The sequence below is a fragment of the Pagrus pagrus genome, assembly GCF_965226575.1.
Source record: "Pagrus pagrus genome assembly, chromosome: 3".
NCBI classification, from domain to species: domain Eukaryota; kingdom Metazoa; phylum Chordata; class Actinopteri; order Spariformes; family Sparidae; genus Pagrus; species Pagrus pagrus.
The window spans coordinates 36,462,657-36,482,090 of record NC_140187.1 but is presented as its reverse complement, the minus strand read 5'-3'; the positions used below and the strand labels follow the sequence as shown (position 1 = coordinate 36,482,090).

The window sequence follows — 19,434 nt, the reverse complement described above, 5'->3', positions numbered from 1 at the left end:
CAGCCTTTTCTGTCAGAGCCACTAATAATTGGAACTCAGTACCAAATGAGATCAGAGACATTAGTACATTTACTGGTTTTAAATCTAAGATAAAATCATGGCTTAAATCTACTCAATCATGCACCCACTAACCATAAATTCAAACATTAGCTCACTATCTTGTAATCTTTTTAGTGTTGTATCTTAACATTGTCTTGTTGTGTCTTAACATTGTGATTTTATTATTGTTGCTGTGTTGTGTTGTATGGTGTTTTAAGAGTGTGAAACTGTTTTGACTATTCTTTGTAAATTAAAAAAATATGATTACAACTTTATGGAAATTCAACACAAAAAGAATGAAAGAAAGAAAGAATAGAAAAAATTGGCACAACTCCTTTGCAGAAAGACTATTTTGGGGGCAACTTGTCCAATATTCAGGGTTCCCACGGGTCCTGGAAAACCGGGGTAATCTGGAAAACAATCAATAACTGCAGCTTTTCCAGTCATGGAAAACACACGAAAAAGGAGAGAAAAAGAATCTTGTCTGACTCTTGTGTTGTCCTGGGGTCCGTTTCACAAAGCAGGTTCAACAAACTCTGAGTCTAACCTTGAACTCTGAGTTGATCTACTCTGAGATAGAAAACTCTGAGTTTTCGGTTCCAGAACAGCTGATTTGAGTTAGTTTGATCAACTCGGAGTAGTTTCACCTGGAGTTAAGCGCGTGCGCCACAAGTCTAAAAAGACAGCGTCAATGGAGCCCCGATTCGACGAGTCACCATGGCAACGGAGAAGAGGAGGGCTACGTTTTTTTTATTAATGCGCTCATACGGTGAGTTTGAGCACGTTTTTAGAAGGAAGTGTAAGCAGCTTAAGATGAAACATAAAAACATTGTTCAAACAGGTAAGACCTCAGCATAATCTCACGGGGTACCTCTTTTGATCATGTTTTACATTGTAAAGTAAATATTAAGTGGCTGTTTGACTGTACAGTTGTTTTATCCCCAACATAATGCTGTTTTCACACACATAATTGTCTTCTCATCTATATCATGTTCTGTTAAAGAATTAAGCCTATTTAAACTAACACAGACTTCTACTCAGCCAACAGAAAGAAAGCAGATGCCCGTAAAACGGGTGGTGGCCCAGCACCGCCACCTCTAACAGAGGCAGAGGAGCTGGCCCTAAGCCAGAATTTAGGAAGGCCAGTGGCTGAGCTCATCCTCTGAGCTCACCCCCCAAGACACAAGTGCTTTAATAAAATGTAATATGCCTAGAACTATCTATATATTTTAAGCCTATTCATAAAAATATTTATTTCCCTTTCATGACTTTTTTTTACTTTTGTAAAGTGCTTTGCATCTCCGACGTTGTATAAAAAACTCCCATTTGCAAAAAAGCGCAGCGCAACACACAATATCTGCTGGGATGTGAGAGCATGACTTCGGTTGGTAATGTTGGAAATGTAAGGACGGATTAGGTTGTGTATGTAAATGATGGACTGTGACGTGAAACGGACCGCTCAAAAAGATAATTGTCTGGAAATGCAAGAACATCCCGACGAGTATTTAGTTCTCTGCGCAGTAATGCTGCACCTTCATCCACGGGATCATTATCAAAAGGACATGCCATGGTAGTGAAAATAGTCGCCACCTAATACAACTTCTAATGTAGGCCTACTGACTGATTTTTGCAATGATTTTCTCAAAAAACAGACGGCAGAACTATATTACGCCAAAACTCGCCTGCTGACTGAATGAATGGGGAAATCAAATACCGTGTGTGGCTGAAAGAGGGCGGAGACAGAGAGAAACTCAAGGTTTGTTGAGAAAAACCTGGTCCCGACCAGGTTAGGTTCATAGAGCATGTTACCATGGTAACTGACCGAGAGCTTAAGTTACCTCTCTCTGTGAAACAGGCTAGAGTTACCCCTCCTTCTCTGGTTTGAGTTACCTCCCTTTGTGAAACGGAAAACTCAGAGTTTCCCTCATTTCAGGGTTAACAGACTCAGAGTTTTCACTAAACCTGCTTTGTGAAACGGACCCCTGGACTATTACTTAAACTCCCCATAACTAAACAATGTATAGTATTATAAAAACATAGATTTTTCTTAAAAGGAAACCAGTTAGTTGTTCATTTTAAGTTTGTGTGAGACTTTTCTTATTTTTTCTTTTGTATATTTACTATTTCTCTTAATGAAAGCAAAACTTCCAGCAACTGTTGGTAACTGGTGTTTATGCTATGCAGTTATTGATGTTCAGGCAACAATGGATAAACCACTGTAATTCACAAGGGCAAAAGGCATTGGGGTTATAAATTGATAAAAAAAATTAATGAACATATTAGTATATGGGCACGCCCTGTCTGTCATACCAGCCAGATCATCACTGAAAATGTCCTGGAAAAATCCTGGAAAATGATCACTGGAAAAGAATGACCTGGTTACTGTCAACCAGGTCATGCAAGTGAATTGTGTGGATCTGAAGATAGATAGATAGATAGATAGATAGATATTTAGATAGATCCTTTATTTATGAGGTATATATAGAGGTAGAAATTGTCCATTGTCTATTATCTATTGTCCTCCCTGCCTTTACTGAGAGCTGTTGTACACTCTGATGGCCAGGGGGACGAGGGGAAGAGTTTTTGAGTCTGTTGGTGGAACTGGACTGGGACAGCAGTCTGCCACTGAACACACTCCTCTGCTTGGTGAAGGTGTTGTGCAGAGGGTGGTGGGTGTTGTCCAGTATGGACAGCAGTTTATCCAGGGTCCTTCTTTTTGCCAGTGTCACCAGAGAGTCCAGCTCTGTGCCCACTACTGAGCCAGCTCTCCTCACCAGTCTGTCCAGTCGACTGGCGTCTCTCTTCTTGCTGCTTCCTCCCCAGCAAACCACAGCATAAAAGAGGACACTGGCCACCACAGACTGGTAAAACATCTGCAGCAGTTTTTTGCAGATGTTGAAGGACCACAGCTTTCTCAGGAGGTACAGACGGCTCTGCCCTTTCCTGTGTAAAGTGTCCATATTTGCTGTCCAGTCCAGCTTGTCGTCCAGCTGCAGCCCCAGATATTTATAGGTCCTGACCACCTCCACATCGACCCCCTCGATGGACACAGGTCGGAGATGTGGTTTCTTCCTTCTGAAGTCCACCACCATCTCCTTGGTCTTGGAGGTGTTCAACTGCAGATGGTTGGACCTGCACCACCTGACAAAGTCCTCGACCAGGCTCCTGTACTCCCCCTCCCGTCCATCCTTGATACAGCAAACTATCGCAGTTTCGTCCGAGTATTTCTGCATGTGGCAGAGCCCAGAGTTGTACTGGAAGTTGGATGTGTACACGGTGAAGAGGACGGGAGAGAGCACGGTCCCCTGTGGTGCTCCGGTGCTGCTGACCACAGTGTCTGACGTGCAGCCCTTCAGTCTGATGTACTGTTGTCTCTCCGTGAGGTAGTTCGTAATCCATGTCACCAGGAGTGGGTCCACCCTCATCTCTGTCAGCTTGTCTCTCAGCAGGAGTGGCCGGATGGTGTTGAAGGCGCTGGAGAATTCAAAAAACGCGATTCTCACAGCGCCGCTCTCCTTGTCCAGATGAGAGTGGGCCCTATGGAGCAGATAGAGGATGGCATCCTCCACGCCCACCTTCTCCTGGTATCCAAACTGCAGTGGATCTTGTGTGTGGTAGACCTGGGGTCTGAGGACATGGAGCAGCAGCCGTTCAAAGGTCTTCATAATGTGTGACGTCAGTGCTACTGGTCTGAAGTCACCCGGCTCCCTGGGGTGTTTTTTCTTAGGAGCCGGGATGAGACATGAAGTCTTCCAGAGCACTGGGACCCTCCCCAGCTGCAGGCTCAGGTTGAAGACATGCTGGAGTGGCTCCCCCAGTTCAGCAGAACAGGCTTTAAGCATCCTTGGACACACTCTGTTCGGGCCCGCTGCTTTCCTTGGACGAAGCCTCCTCAGCTCTCTGCTCACCTGCTCCTTGGTGATGGCGGTGGGGAGGGGGGCTGAACTGGCCATGGGTGTGGAGGGTTGGGGTGGTCTGCAGTCTGAGGTAGTGGAATTGGAGGGGGTGGGGGGTGGGGGGGGTGGACATGGTGGGGGTGTGAAGTGGGCCGTTGCTGGTTGTGGGAGCTGGAATATCAAACCTGTTAAAAACAGGTTTAGCTGGTTTGCTCTTCCAGCATCCCCCTCTCCTGTGATGTTGCCCTTCTTATTGCAGCCTCTTCTTCCTGTTCAGGATGTCCTTGACATTACTGGTGACCCAGGGCTTGTTGTTGGGAAAGCAGCGTACAGTTCTGATGGGGACCACAGGGTCCATACAGAAGTTCAGGTAGTCAGTAGTGCAGTGTGTGACCCCCTCCATGTCCTCACCATGTGCTTCCTGCAGGACGCTCCAGTCAGTGCATTCAAAGCAGTCCCTCAGAGCCTCCACTGCCTCAGGAGACCATTTCCCGAAGGAGCGTTTGGTCGTGGACTGTCTCTGGATCTGTGGTTTGTACTGTGGCGTGAGCAGGACCAGGTTATGGTCAGACTTTCCCAGTGGGGGCAGAGGAGTGGCAGTGTAAGCTTCCCTCACATTGGTGTACAGGAGGTCTAATGTTCTGTTCTTCCTGGTAGGGCAGCTTACAAACTGGTGAAAGTCTGGCAGTGTGGAGTCCAGTGTCACGTGGTTGAAATCCCCGGAGATGACGATGAATGTGTCTGGATGTTGTGTTTGCAGTCTCGCGATGGTGGAGTGTATGACGTCACACGCGGTCTGTGTGCGCACGCGGAGGGACGTAAACAACAACAGCAGTGGGAGAACTCTCTAGGCATGTAGTATGGTCTGAGACCTACCACCAGCAACTCAATGTCTCTGTTGCACACGATCTCCATCGCATCCAAGATGGCGCCACGGACGGCAGCCAAGGTGTGTTGGTGCGCATTGTTTTGTCTTGTTTTGTTTGTTAATTTAACTTTTTGCATGAATACCCGGTGCTCTTTCAATAGAGAAAAACTTGTGTCCATAAGGGCAACCACTAGAGCGGACTTATTCCCCACTTTTCTCCTCCCATCCGTTGAATTATTGGACATACTGGTCAAAGGTGTGCTCACCTTTGCTCATGCAGTGAAACGCCGGAGGAGAGGGAAACGATCTGGTGCGCTCGTACGTCTCCGTCAGAGCGGACATGGCACACCGCTACCAGGAATATTTCTCTCCAATGTGCGCTCATTGTGCAACAACTAGATGAAACTAGATGAGCTTCAGCTGCTGGTGGGGAAAAACTGAGACTTTTCTTCACCTTCTGTTTTGTTTTTTACGGAGACATGGCTCTGCGGATTGATACCGGACTCTGCGCTGCAGCTGGCAGGCTTCCAACTCTTCAGAGCGGATCGCGACACATAACTTTCCGGTAAAGCTACATCCCACCGCATGCTAACGTGCAGGAGGCGCAGCGCATGCTAGCCGACCAGATACAGAGTGTGGAGCGGACTTACCCGGACTCTTTGGTTATTGTACTTGGTGACTTCAACAAAAGTAACCTCAACCATGAACTACCCAAATTCAAACAGTTCATTAATTGCCCGACCAGACAGAACAATATTCTGGATCACTGCTACACCACAGTCAGCGGTGCATATCACACCGTCCCCCGTGCTGCACTGGGCCTCTCCGACCACATCATGGTCCACCTGATTCCCTCATACAGGCAGAAACTAAAGCTCTGCAAACCTGTTGTGAGGACGTCAAAGCAGTGGACTAGTGAAGCTGTGGGGAACCTGCAGGCGTGTTTGGACTGTACAGACTGGGATGCTTTCAGGACTGCCACCAACAGTCTGGATGAGTATATAGAGGCTGTGACGTCATACATCAGCTTCTGTGAAGACTGCTGTATCCCATCACACAGCAGGGTGAGTTATAACAATGACAAACCCTGGTTCACAGCCAAACTCAGACAGCTTAGGATGCAAAAGGAGGATGCGTTCAGGAGTGGGGACAGGGACAGGTTTAAGAGGTCGAAGTATAGCTTTAGCAACTCAACTCAACGCAACTTTATTTATAAAGCACTTTAAAACAACCACAGCCGAAACAAAGTGCTGTACATAAACAGGTTAAACAACACCGAGACATTAAACAATTAAAAACAATAGATACAATAAAATAAAACAGGTATAAACACTAAAGTAATTGTTTTACTGTTTCTAAAACAAATTAAAAACAGTAAAACAATAACTAAAACAAACCAAAAAACACTAAAACAAGAGCAGAGTCTCATGCGCGGTTGAAAGCCAAGGAATAAAAATGGGTTTTAAGACGAGTTTTAAAAATGGACAGTGAGGAGGCTTGTCTAATGTGCAAGGGGAGCTCGTTCCATAATTTAGGAGCAGCAACAGAAAAAGCTCTATCCCCTCTGACCTCGGTACCTCCAGGAGCAGCAGATCAGCTGACCAGAGTCACAGAGCAGGAGTGTAGGGTTAAAGGATCTCAGAGAGGTAAGGCGGGGCCAGGCCATTTAAAGATTTAAAAACAAATAAAAGAATCTTAAAATGGACTCTAAAGTGCACAGGCAGCCTGTGGAGGGAGGCCAGGATGGGAGCAGAGGCGATTCTAGAGTCTGTTGGGGCCCCAAGCAAAAATTCCCATAACATAATAAGTTTGCTTATTTACTTTCTTCTACCCTAATAGCTAGCAAATTAATACTATTAATTTGCTAGCTCTAATAATTTAATAGAGTGCTGCTACTTCCTGTCAAGGAGGACGGGACAGCAACTAACCTTAGGTGACACTTTTTTTTTTTTTTTTGTAACTTGTTGCTGACCATAACCGCGTCCATGGCAGTGGCCAGGCAGAGCCGCACTCGAGTCGGTCACGGCCAATGGAGTGTGGGTCCAGCTCAGCTTGCAAACTTACCGAATGTGAATTAATTCACATAACAATGTTAAAGTTTTTACATTTCAAAGGGATCAGCCAGCGGCGGCTTCGCGCATGCTTGACTCGCAGTCTGGACACGAGGGGTGAACTTCTCCTACTCTGACTGCAGCCGGGAGGGACTGTTGTGTGAGGACTCCTCACTCCTCAGGACTCCTCAGGACTCCTCCTCAGTTCCTAATCTTGACCGTGCCAAAGCACCCCTCTGTGGGTGCATGCGGGGGACATGCGTCGAATATATTTTTGAAACATTCCTAAAACAGCCCTTGGGCCCCGGGTCTCGGGGGCCCCCTGGCAAGTCGGGGCCCCAAGCAGTTGCCTGCCTTGCCTGTTCACAAGCTGCGCGTCTGGATAGGAGTTATGTGCTCCCTCTTATGTACTCCAGTTAAGAGGCGAGCGGCTGCGTTTTGCACCAACTGGAGACGTGCGAGGGAAGACTGACTTACTCCAAAGTAAAGTGCATTACAGTAATCTAGCTGGGATGTAATAAAGGCATGGATTACTGTTTCAAAGAACTGTTGTGCAAGGAAAGGCTTCACCTTTGCCAGCTGCCTAATCTGAAAAAAACTGGGCTAGCAAGGCGGGGAGAGAAGCTAAACAACAGTACTCTGAGAAACTCCAACACCAGTTCTCAGCTAATGACTCTGGGTCTGTCTGGAAGGGGCTCAGACGGATTACAAACTACAAACCTAAACCCCCACTCCGTCAACGACCTGCGACCTTGCAAACGATCTGAATGAGTTCTACTGTCGCTTTGAGAGACAAAGGGACAGTCCTGACACCATCCCCCGCGACACCCTCTCCCATCTCACCGACCCCCCCACCCCCAGCTCAGCAGGAACCTGGGCCTCTCCACTTCACACCTCTGGGTCCCTCCCCTCCTCTACCACAGTGGCGACTCTCTGCCTGCAGGAGAGGGACGTCAACAAGCTCTTCAAGAGACAGAACCCCCGCAAAGCAGCTGGACCAGACTCTGTCTCTCCATCCACCCTGAAGCACTGTGCTGACCAGCTGTCTCCAGTGTTCACAGACATTTTCAACACCTCACTGGAAATATGTCACGTGCCAGCCTGCCCCGTCCCCAAAAAGCCAAGGACCACACTTATGACTACAGACCCGTCGCCCTGACCTCTGTGGTCATGAAGTCGTTTGAGCGCCTTGTGCTGTCCCACCTCAAATCCTTAACCAACCCTCTCCTGGACCCACTGCAGTTCGCCTACAGACCCAACAGGTCTGTAGACGATGCAGTAAACATGGCCCTGCACTACACCCTCCAGCATCTGGACTCCCCAGGAACATATGCCAGGATCCTGTTTGTGGACTTCAGCTCTGCTTTTAACACTATCCTCTCAAGCTCTCACAAGCTCTCCCAGCTCCACGTGCCTGACTCCACCTGCAGGTGGATCACAGACTTCCTGTCTGACAAGAAGCAGCACGTGAAGCTGGGGAAATATGTCTCTGAATCCCAGACCATCAGCACCGGATCCCCCCAAGGCTGCATTATTTCTCCCCTGCTCTTCTGCCTGTACACCAACGGTTGCACCTCCAGTCACCAGTCAGTCAAGCTCCTGGAATTCGCGGACGACACCATGCTCATTGGGCTCATCTCTGGCGGGGATGAGTCCGCCAACAGGTGGGAGATTGACCATCTGGTGACCTGGTGCAGCCAGAACAACCTGGAGCTTAATGTTCTAAAGACAGTGGAGATAGTAGTGGACTTCAGAAAGAACCCAGCCCCACCCGCCTCCGTCAACCTGTGTGGCTCCCCAGTCAACTCTGTGGAGTCCTGCTGTTTCCTGGGCACCATCATCACCCAGGACCTACAATGGGAGCTGAACATCAGATCCCTCCCCAAAAAAGCCCAACAGAGGATGTTCTTCCTGCGGCAGCTGAAGAAGTTAAACCTGCCAAAGACGATGATGGTGCACTTCTACACTGCCATCATCGAGTCCATCCTCACCTCCTCCATCACCGTCTGGTACGCTGCTGCCACTGCTAAAGACAAGAGCAGACTGCAGCGCATCATACGCTCTGCCGAGAAGGTGATTGGCTGCAACCTTCCATCCCTTCAAGACCTGCACAGCTCCAGGGCTCTGAGGCGTTCAGGTAGGATTGTGGCCGGCCCCTCCCATCCTGGTCACAGACTATTTGACACTCTCCCCTCTGGCAGGAGGCTGCGGTCCATCAGGACCAAAACCGCCTGCCACATGAACAGTTTTTACCCCTCTGCAGTTGGGATCCTCAACAAGTCCCAGGTCCCCCACCCCCACCCCCACTGACACTGTCTCTTGCACTCCTGCACTCAAACCCATCACCGCCCTTAAATCTTTGCATTACATTAATGCAGAATTTGTACATCCTGTATTTTTGATATCTTTTATATTTTATCTTCCGTCTTCAATTATCAGCCATCCCACACTTTTTGCTTCTGTGTGTTTATAGTGTTTATATTGTTTATATTGCATATATTATAGTCACTGTTTGTTTGTTTATTGTTTATTGTCTTCAATGCATGCACTTTATTCACCAAGAAAAATTCCTCGTCGGTGTAAAATCCCTCTTGGCAATAAATCTGTTTCTGATTCTGATTCTGATCTTCACCGTAACATGCCCCTGGTTGCACCATCTGTAGTTGATAAACAGTGCGAGTCCCCCTCCTTTGCTTTTGCCACTGTGTCCACAGTTGCCACTGCGTCCACACTCCCGATCCAGGTAGATCCACATTAGCGTCCGGGGTGTTCTGGGTTGGCCAGGTTTCAGAGAGACAAAATAAACTGCACACCCTGAACGTCCTGTCCGTCCTCACAAGGGCACTAGCCTAGCCTTCACTTTCGCTCCGGCTCTGCAGCCTCGGTGCCTCCTCCTCAGCTCCTCAGGTATGTGGTGGAAAATGCCGGCACGTCCCATTGTTTGTAGTGAAAGCAGCTTCTCCCTTGAATAAGCAAGATGTCCACCGCTATATTGCCCGAAAAAGTCATTGTATCCATATGATACATAAAGTTATACACGGATAGTGTAATCTACTGAGTTAAAAGTTTAAAAAACACACTTAAAGTATAAAAAACAACACGACATGTACGGGGCTACTGGATAAGCGTCCTGCTCGCGCCGGCGCCGGAAGTTGAGGGGCACTCTCTTGTAATCGTTGGACCCTATTGAATTAAAGGAATAACTATTATGGCCTGAGCACAGAAATGGTGTGAGGACCCTCTTGAAATGCAAGGAATTATTAGGGCCCAAACACCGAACCAGTGCTAGGACCCTATTAAAACCAACAGGCCTGAGTAACAAACAGTGCCAGGACCCTTCTTTCTGTTTTTCTTTCTTTCCCTAAAGTAAATCACTTTTTTGAGGGGCTAAAGGTAGTTGAAAACTCTATAATGGAATTTGCCCATGGATAGGGCAAAATGGCCAGCTAGTGCCCCCTGAAGAGCAGCCCTGGTGACGAGTTTTATTTACACGTATGATTTATAATTTGCATGCATTATACTTTAAAGAACCTAAACTAGAGCTTTAACCCAGTCGATTTCAAAGTTTGTCAAGGTAATCTTAAGACATTTCTGATGAAAAGTTATCAAAAGCTTGAGATTTCATTGATGGCTGTGGTCGTGGTGGTGCAATGAATATTGATTTTTCGCCAAGAATCAGGAAGTTGCTGTAACTCCACAGTTCACTGTAGGATCTACCCCTAATTTTGTTTGGTAAGCATCCCAGCCTTTACATGCCAGTAGTCTAAGGAGAGACTTCGCCTGGCCTAATGACCAAATCTGCATCAAACATGAGACAACACTTAAGACCTCAATGGTGCTGTATTGTGAACATTGGGAGTTTTCGTTGAAGGACGTGGTGGTACGACAAATTGACACGTATTTCAAAGTATGCAGATTTTGTGTACACAAGAAATACCCTGAAGTACACTACATGGTAAGAATTTCTGAGTGTTAGGGGGAGCTTACTGCACATTCTCAGCTGCCCCGGAATACATTGCAACTGTTTAGACTGTCTGATGGCGCATTGTAAGGCAGAGAGTTCAAGCAGTTTCATTTACATTTTTTTGTCTTTATTCGATCACGTCACTTCTGAGAATATTTTATTTATTTATTATTTTCATCTGTGTAGATTGCAAATATGGGCATTTTCATGAAAACTGATGGTAAATTTAAAACGCTCCAACATTTTCTGAGTTAAGTAGCTCCACAAGTGTCTCGCAAGACTCGCGATAGATACTCACTGGTATTTACATGCTGCTGTGAGTGTCAAAGCTTCAAATCATGAGTGCAGGCAGATCCCTCTTGTGTTTGTGTGTTGCTCGGTCGCTCAAAGCAGGAAGTAAATACCGGTGTGTATCTATCGCGAGTCTCGTTCATCTTGTTCAGCGCGGCTTCCGTAGTGCAATCCGCTGTGAGGGAGACTCACGTGGATGCGGAGCGTGCCTCCAGGCAGACATAGCATAGTGACTGTTTAGGCTGTAAAAATGTACTAAATGACGTCGTTTCGAGTAAACTCTGGATGTCACCACTTCAGGACACTTGGATTGCAGCGGACGAGCAGTATGGAGGAATATTACAAAGTTTTTGTGTAGTTTTTGGACCTTTTCTTCTCGGACACCATTTACGCTCGTTATATGGATTATCGTTGCCGGAGGGTACCCCCGCGGGTCTCCAGCTGCACTTTGAGGAATAAGAAACTACACCGGACTTCTCATCAACATGAGGGTGAGTTGATAATGACTGAATTTTGTTTTAGAGTGAACTATTCCTTTAAGAATGTAACCAGTCTACTAAAGATACTCAGTGCATCAGGATGGAAAACGTCATAATAACCCTTACACAGCTAGGGCCGCAACTTTGAGAAGATAGCACTCCAATGAGAGGTATGCAGACTCTTTCACCACAGAGACACCAAAATGAAAAATGAAACAGAAATATAATAAAGGCTATGTATTTTTGTAATTTAATCACAACTAAACTTGAGTAAATAAAAACTACAAAAACAACTTAAGATTAGAGTAAACCAGTTTGCTTTTACACTACATATAAACCTTACCCAGTAGAGGACATCAGTCCACCCCTGTGTGGTGATACACTGGTAGACAGTCAGCATGGAAAAGCCCAGGTTGTCAAAGTGAGTGATTCCATGGTTTGGACCTGGCCAGCCAGCTCGACACTCTGTGCCATTGATGGTACAACGTCGACCATTCCCTGCTTGGGCACATGGAGCTGGCTTCTCATTCTCCACTGTTGCAATGATGTCTGAAGACCAGAAGAGGGTAATGGTCATGTTTTGGTTGATTGCTGTATGCATTTATGTATATATGGGACAATGCAAAGCTATGTATAGTCAAAAGATCCAACAAACCGTTTACACATAAAAGCATTACTTGGAAATGTAACTATCTGACTTTTTCATCAACTAACAAACTAAGTATTGGCCAATACATAGTACTAATCCCATACAGGTGATCTTTATTTCTCAATTGAAAATGGGTTAGAGGGCTTTTCAAGCTTCAGTATATTTTCTACTGTTAATGCATCAATCATGCATCAGCCTCAGCTTTTTTTTCCTTTTTTCTCTTTTTTCTTTTTTTACCATATCCTTAGCTGAGGCAGACACATCAAGTAGTTTTGAATTAAGTATAGATTAATAAGATACCAGGCTGTGTCAGATCCATCCATCCATCCATCCATCTATTTTCTTCCGCTTATCCGGGGCCGGGTCGCGGGGGCAGCTGTCTGAGCAGGGACACCCAGACTTCCCTCTCCCCGGACACTTCCTCCAGCTCCTCCGGGAGGATCCCAAGGCGTTCCCAGGCCAGCCAGGTGCCACTCCAGCGTGCCCTGGGTCTTCTTCGGGGTCTCCTCCTCCCGGTGGGGCATGCCTGGAACACCTCTCGAGGGAGGCGTCCAGGGGGCATCCAATACAGATGCCCGAGCCACCTCAGCTGGCTCCTCTCAATGTGGAGGAGCAGCGGCTCTACTCGGAGCTCCTCCTGTGTGACAGAGCTCCTCAACGTATCTCTAAGGGAGCGCCCAGCCACCCTGCGAAGGAAACTCATTTCGGTCGCTTGTATCCGGGATCTTATTCTTTTGGTCACGACCCAAAGTTCATGACAATAAGTGAGGGTAGGAACGTAGATTGACCGGTAAATCGAGAGCTTCGCCTTTTGGCTCAGCTCTCTCTTCACCACAACAGACCGATACAACGACCGCATTACTGCAGCCGCCGCACCGATCCGCCTGTCAATCTCGCACTCCATCCTTCCCTCACTCGTGAACAAGACCACAAGATACTTGAACTCCTCCACTTGAGGCAGGAACTCTCCCCCAACCCGGAGGGAACAAGCCACCTTTTTCCAATCGGGAGCCATGGCCTCAGAGGTGCTGAGGCCATGGAGGTGCTGATTCTCATCCCACCTGCTTCACACTCGGCTGCAAACCGCCCCAGGACATGCTGGAGGTCCTGGCTCAAAGGAGCCAACAAGACAACATCGTCTGCGAAAAGCAGGGAGGAAATCCAGTGGCTCCCGAACCAGATCCCCTCCGGCCCATGACTGCGCCTAGAAATCCTGTCCATAAAAATAATGAACAGAACCGGTGACAAAGGGCAGCCCTGCCAGAGTCCAACATGCACTGGGAACAGGTCTGACTTACTGTCGGCAATGCGAACCAGACTCCTGCTCCGGTCGTACAGGGACCATACAGCCCTTAGGAGAGGGCCCCCGACCCCGTACTCCCGAAGCACCTCCCACAGAATGCCATGAGGGACACAGTCGAATGCCTTCTCCAAGTCCACAAAACACATGTGGACTGGTTGGGCAAACTCCCATAAACCCTCGAGCACCCTGCGGAGGGTATAGAGCTGGTCCAGTGTTCCACGGCCAGGATGAAAACCGCATTGTTCCTCCTGAATTCGAGGTTCGACTATCGGCCGAATTCTCCTCTCCAGTACACTGGAATAGACTTTACCAGGGAGGCTGAGGAGTGTGATCCCCGATAGTTGGAACACACCCTCCGGTCCCCCTTTTTGAATAGAGGGACCACCACCCCGGTCTGCCAGTCCAGAGGCACTGTCCTCGACTGCCACGCAATGTTGCAGAGACGTGTCAGCCAAGACAGCCCCACAACATCCAGAGACTTGAGGTACTCAGGGCAGATCTGTTGTGTTACGCCCAGAGAGGAGACTCCTCCTCATGAGCGCTCATTAGGCACACTTCATGAAATGATGGATGGCTGTTTTTCAGTTGGTGAATTAAAATGATGGACAGGCGGTAGCCTACCTCCTCCTCCACTACCGCTTCTCATTTCAAATAACAGAGAGGGAGAGAGAGAGAAAAATAACGTCATTGAAAATAACGTGAATTTTGCATATGAAATTCGGGTATCAGGCCGGGTCGGGCCTCGTTTTTAATTAATTAATTCGGGCTCGGGTCGGGTCGGGTCTGAAAGTCTCGGGTTCGGGCTGGGCACGGGCTTAATTTCCAAGCCCGATCCACCCTCTAACCAGGACACCCTAGGCCGGAGATCATTGACCTCCGGCCTAGGGTGTCCTGGTGCCACGTGCACTGATGGACACCACTCGGGTTCAGATCATGGAGGCCGTTCCTCCCAATCACACCCCTCCAGGTAACACTGTCGCCACCCACGTGAGCGTTGAAGTCCCCCAGTAGAACGATGGAGTCCCCGGTTGGAGCACTCTCCAGTACCCCTGATTTGGCCTGTAGGCCGAAACAACAGTGAGAGACCTACCCCCGACCCGAAGGCACAGGGAGACGACCCTCTCGTTCACCGGGAAAAACTCCAACACATGGCGGCTGAGCTGGGGAGCTATGAGCAAGCCCATACCAGCTCGCCGCCTCTCACCGCGGGCAACTCCAGAGTAGAAGAGAGTCCAGCCTCTCTCAAGGAGTTGGGTTCCAGAGCCCAGACTGTGCGTGGAGGCGAACCCAACTATCTCTAGCCGGTAGCGCTCAACCTCCCACACTAGCTCAGGCTCTTCCCCCCCCAGCGAGGTGACATTCCATGTCCTCATGGCTAGAGTCACCGTCTGGGGATTGGGTTGCCGGGGCACCCGTCCAGGACAGCCACCCAAATCACACCGCACCAACCCCTTCTGGACCCTCCTGCGGGTGGTGAGCCTACTGGAGGGCGGGCCACGTCGCTCCTTTGGGCTGTGCCTGGCCGGGTCCCGTGGGCAACTTGGCCACCAGGCGTTCACCTGCGAGCGCCAACCCCGGGCCTGGCTCCAGGGTGGGGCCCCGGTGACACCATTCCAGGCGACGTAAACTTCCTTGTTGTTATTTATTTCTGTCTGTTCTGTTCTTTGTCAGATATGTGACCAAATGTTAATGACATGTTTCAAAGCAAGTTTTTTTTAGGTCTTTCCTAATGCAATCATCACTTGCCATATGTAAATGTCAAAGCCTTTTGGTGGCTGTGATTGTTTCTCCTGCCTAACAGACTAAGGTGATCGCTCCTAAAAGTAATTCAATGTAAGTAATAGGGGACGATCATTTACACTGGACTCACTTTTAAAAAGATCTTGGACAGTTTGCCTCCAGTTTGGACAGGATAAACAATTGCAGTGACCATAAGTCAAGCGACTGTTCATTGAAAAAATAACAATTGGGGCTCCTCAACAGGTTAGCATAGATGCTGCTTGCATCACTAATATCTGGAGAGTTCATGTCATTGAAAGAAGAGCAAAGAATGGCACTGAAGGCTTTTCTCCATGGAAAAGATATTTTCACTTTTTTAGTTTAGTTTACCAGCTGGATCCGCTGGTGGTAGCACTCTCCTACTTTTGATCTGATTGGTTGAAGCTTGCCCATGATATAAGGTGATACACAGATAATTTGTCAAATTACATGTAAGGTATATTTTTAAAGTGGCTACCCTTTTCCACACAGTTTCTAGTGGCAACTCTCCAGATGGTTTTGCGATACAAACCATTTTGTGACACAAACCATCTGGCATGTAGGGTTGGCCTTCAGCAACAAAGAGCAAAACAAAGAGTCTTCTCCTGTGACTACATACTTTTTGAGTGACAAAATAATTACTGATGTCATATAAAGTAATATTATGTGCACAAACTGATTGCCATGACTGAAAGTCCAAAGAATGTTACAGACAGCAAAGACAACAATGTTTAGAATGACAAAGACTGGCCTATGTCTTGTACTGACTATCTCAATACATGATTACGGATGATATATGGCCCCAATACCATTTCACCAATCACATGCATCCCTGGTATTACTGTCATATATAACTATGTTTACTTGTGCCTGTGTAGTAGCAGGTCTTGTGCATTTTGCACTTGAAGAGCTCCAATCCCATAATGGAGTAAATGGTGACCATAAAAAGGACCAGTAGAGTGATGTGAAAAAGAGGCAGCATGGACTTCAGTATGGAGTTCATCACCACTTGCAGGCCTGAGGGGAAAAACAGGATGCATGTTAAAACAAATATTGAAGTAATTAAGTATTAAAAACAAAAAAAAGAAAATACCACCACTTATTTTCTCCTCAAGTAAGCAGTCTTCCCTCTATGGTTAATAACCGTTAGTGAAATAAGCTAGTGCCTCTGTCAACATTGACTTAAATCTCAGAATGATATTACTGCTACAAATAAAGTAAAAATAATAGTAAAATAAACATGGTACTATTGATAACAGTATGAGGAAATTAAACTACATACGTTCTATAAATTAAATACAGTTTAAGTGTACAGTTGTGTCAGTCAAGTTTCTGATTCGACAGTAACTTACTGGGTACTCCAGAGACCAGTCTGAGTGGTCGAAGGACTCTAAATGCCCGCAGAGCTTTCATATCAAAGCCACCACCTTTTTCTCCAACTGGAGCCTCAACACCACTGATGTGGTTAATGGCATCCACAGCCACAGTGAACAGGCTGGAGAGATAGAAACAGAAAATAAGATGTTTTTCTCTGTTATTGTCAGAATAAGGGCTGTAACGGTGTGGGGGGCGGTGACTTTCTAGAGGAACAAATACTCACCAAATCGGATTTTACCCTGTTTCAAAATTCATACAGAAATTTGGTATGTTATAACTTTCAAAAATAAGAAAAAGGGTGTAAAATTTACACTCAAAATCTTATACCAAAGTATACCAATATGATCCATGTGAACTCTTAATCATGCATGACATAACAAGCTACAGAAGCCATCAGCAATGTTATTTTTTCATTGTGCATCAGTTTGATGACCGCCTTTATGGCTATCTTGAATTTTCAGTAGAAATTGATGACTTATGTCATTCATTTTATCCGATCTTGTCTTAGTTGTCTCACTTATGTCATTCATTTTATCCGATCTTGTCTCAGCCTCAGAGGGAGGATTCAGGATTTTATTCCAAGATCACAGCTGCAGAAATATCACCAAATTGCTTGTGCATTGTCTTATTGGTCAACATCATTACTATGATTTGATGTCAAAGTTGCTGCTTTAAATGCAAACAAGAACTTGAATCATTCCTAGTCTGTAATCTTTGTTCCTCATAACAACTGTCACCCCTCCCATGATGGTTCTATCTGGCCCACGACAATAAACCACACCATTTTACTAATGAAACAAACAAACAAACAAAAAAAAATCCAATCAAATAACATAATTGGCTTCAATTTTTAAATGCTTGTGCATTGTGAGTGTGCCTTCTCATGTCACAGTTGATTGACATGAGTGATGTTTGAAGTCAGACTGTCATCTGCTGAGGCAGCTGAGGCACAGTAGGTTGTGTTGGTGTTTTTTTTTAATTTGTTTATGCAATGCTGTTGATGGAGGTACAAACTGAAGTCACCTACTAAAAATGAAGGTTCAATAAGTCATGGACTTATAAGTATTTTTTCACTGAGGTTAGTGGTAAAGCTCTTTGCTTTGTTTGCAATGAAGATGAGGCTGCACTAAAAGACCACAACCTGAGCCATCACTTCAAGACAACAAACACATAGAACAAATTTGTTGGAAGATGAGAAGGGGAGAACCGCAGAGGAATAGCTAGCTGTGCTATAAAAGCAGCAAGGCCGTTTTACGAAGCTTCATGCACCGAAGGAAGGACATGTAAAAAAAAAAGAAAATTGCTATGCTTGCTATTACCTAAAAAAATCACCAAATAGAAATTTTCAAGGAGTGCCTGAGTCTTTTCAAAATCTGTCCTTCTCAAGCTGAACTGTTACAAGGAGGGTTGAGGACATTGCAGGAAATATGGAGCTACAGCTGAAAATTAAAACGGTTTTCAATGTTTTCTCCTTGGCCCTGGATGAAGTTGTGATGTGCGCAACACACCCCAACTACTGATCTTCATAAAAAGAATAACCAAAGATGTTGAAATTATGGAGAAAACTGTCTTCCAAGCAATCAGTGGAAGGTACAACAAACAGTAAGGATTTAATTGCATATGTAGATCCATGCATACAAATGTTAGGACTTCAGTGGGAAAAGTTCTTTGGTTTCTACAGCTGATGGGGGTTCTAATTTAACTGGGAAAAATGCCCTTTGAAGAGGACAGAATAAAGTGACTGAGATTAATCCAGAGCAGAGACTATTATTTCTGTATTGCATCAGTTTAGGAAGCATTTTAAATGTGGCTGGGACAATTTTATCAGAGGTTTTGGGGTTCACCCCCTACACTGTAAAAAAGAAAAAGTTGAGAAAACGTAAAATATCAAGGCAACACGATGCAAGAGATTTTTGAGTTTTCTCAACTTTTGCCTGCTGTTGTTGACTTAACTGAGGTTTTTAAGTTTTGCCAAGAGTTCTGCCAACTTTGATCTTCTTGTTCACCTAATTAGGATAATCCTGTGAGACTAACAAAGAAATTCTTGCTTGACTACCATGTATTTCTACCTTCACCAAACGCAGATTTTTTTGTTGAATTAACAAACAATTATTCCCCTCAATGTCATGTATTTCTACCTTCTTTAAACATAGATATTCTTGTTGAATAAACGTACAATTATTCCTTCAATGGCATATATTCCTAGATTCACCAAACACAAATATTCTTGTTGATAAACATGAATTTTACCTTTATAAATCAAGCAAAATTTATGTTGTTGTAATTCTATTGAAAAATGCTCAATAGATGGATAATTAATAAAACAGACTACAGCTGAATGTTATCTGAAATATTTATTCAGCTTAACAGTGAACAGACGGGTTAACCACCACACATACAAAGACTTGTAAAAAACAAAACAAAAAAACAACAATACATTGATTTTCAATTAGCTCAGAGAAATTAATGAATTAATTTGCTCTGTACCTGTGGGTTTTTCGTAATCACATTGTTGCAGATTATGAAACATGCATACTGTAACACTAGTAACACTCAGGGTGAATCTTCCTCCATGCTGATGATTTGAAATCAATACTAGGCTTACTGAACATGTAAATAATGGTTATTTCCCCCCTATGGTTGGTGGCTTCTGAATTTACATGTGAACAAGAACTTCTGGCTATTTTAACTGGTTATTTTGTTTTACATGAGTGTTAACCACAGTGTAACCACAATACACTAGAACAGGCTAAAGAACC

General features: G+C 45.7%; 1 protein-coding gene across 1 annotated transcript in view; it reads right to left on the bottom strand.

Moving 5' to 3' along the window:
* The window catches only part of LOC311253685 (dihydropyridine-sensitive L-type skeletal muscle calcium channel subunit alpha-1-like), a 344,036-nt gene that overhangs the window by 288,678 nt on the left and 35,924 nt on the right, over positions 1 to 19,434 (bottom strand). Inside the window, exons 4-6 of the mRNA XM_084347719.1 lie at positions 16,651 to 16,793; positions 16,163 to 16,315; positions 11,932 to 12,137 (exon numbers count right to left, since the gene is read on the bottom strand). Coding sequence (XP_084203845.1) covers positions 11,932 to 12,137; positions 16,163 to 16,315; positions 16,651 to 16,793 — 502 coding nt within the window. The remainder of the gene's footprint in view (positions 1 to 11,931; positions 12,138 to 16,162; positions 16,316 to 16,650; positions 16,794 to 19,434) is intronic.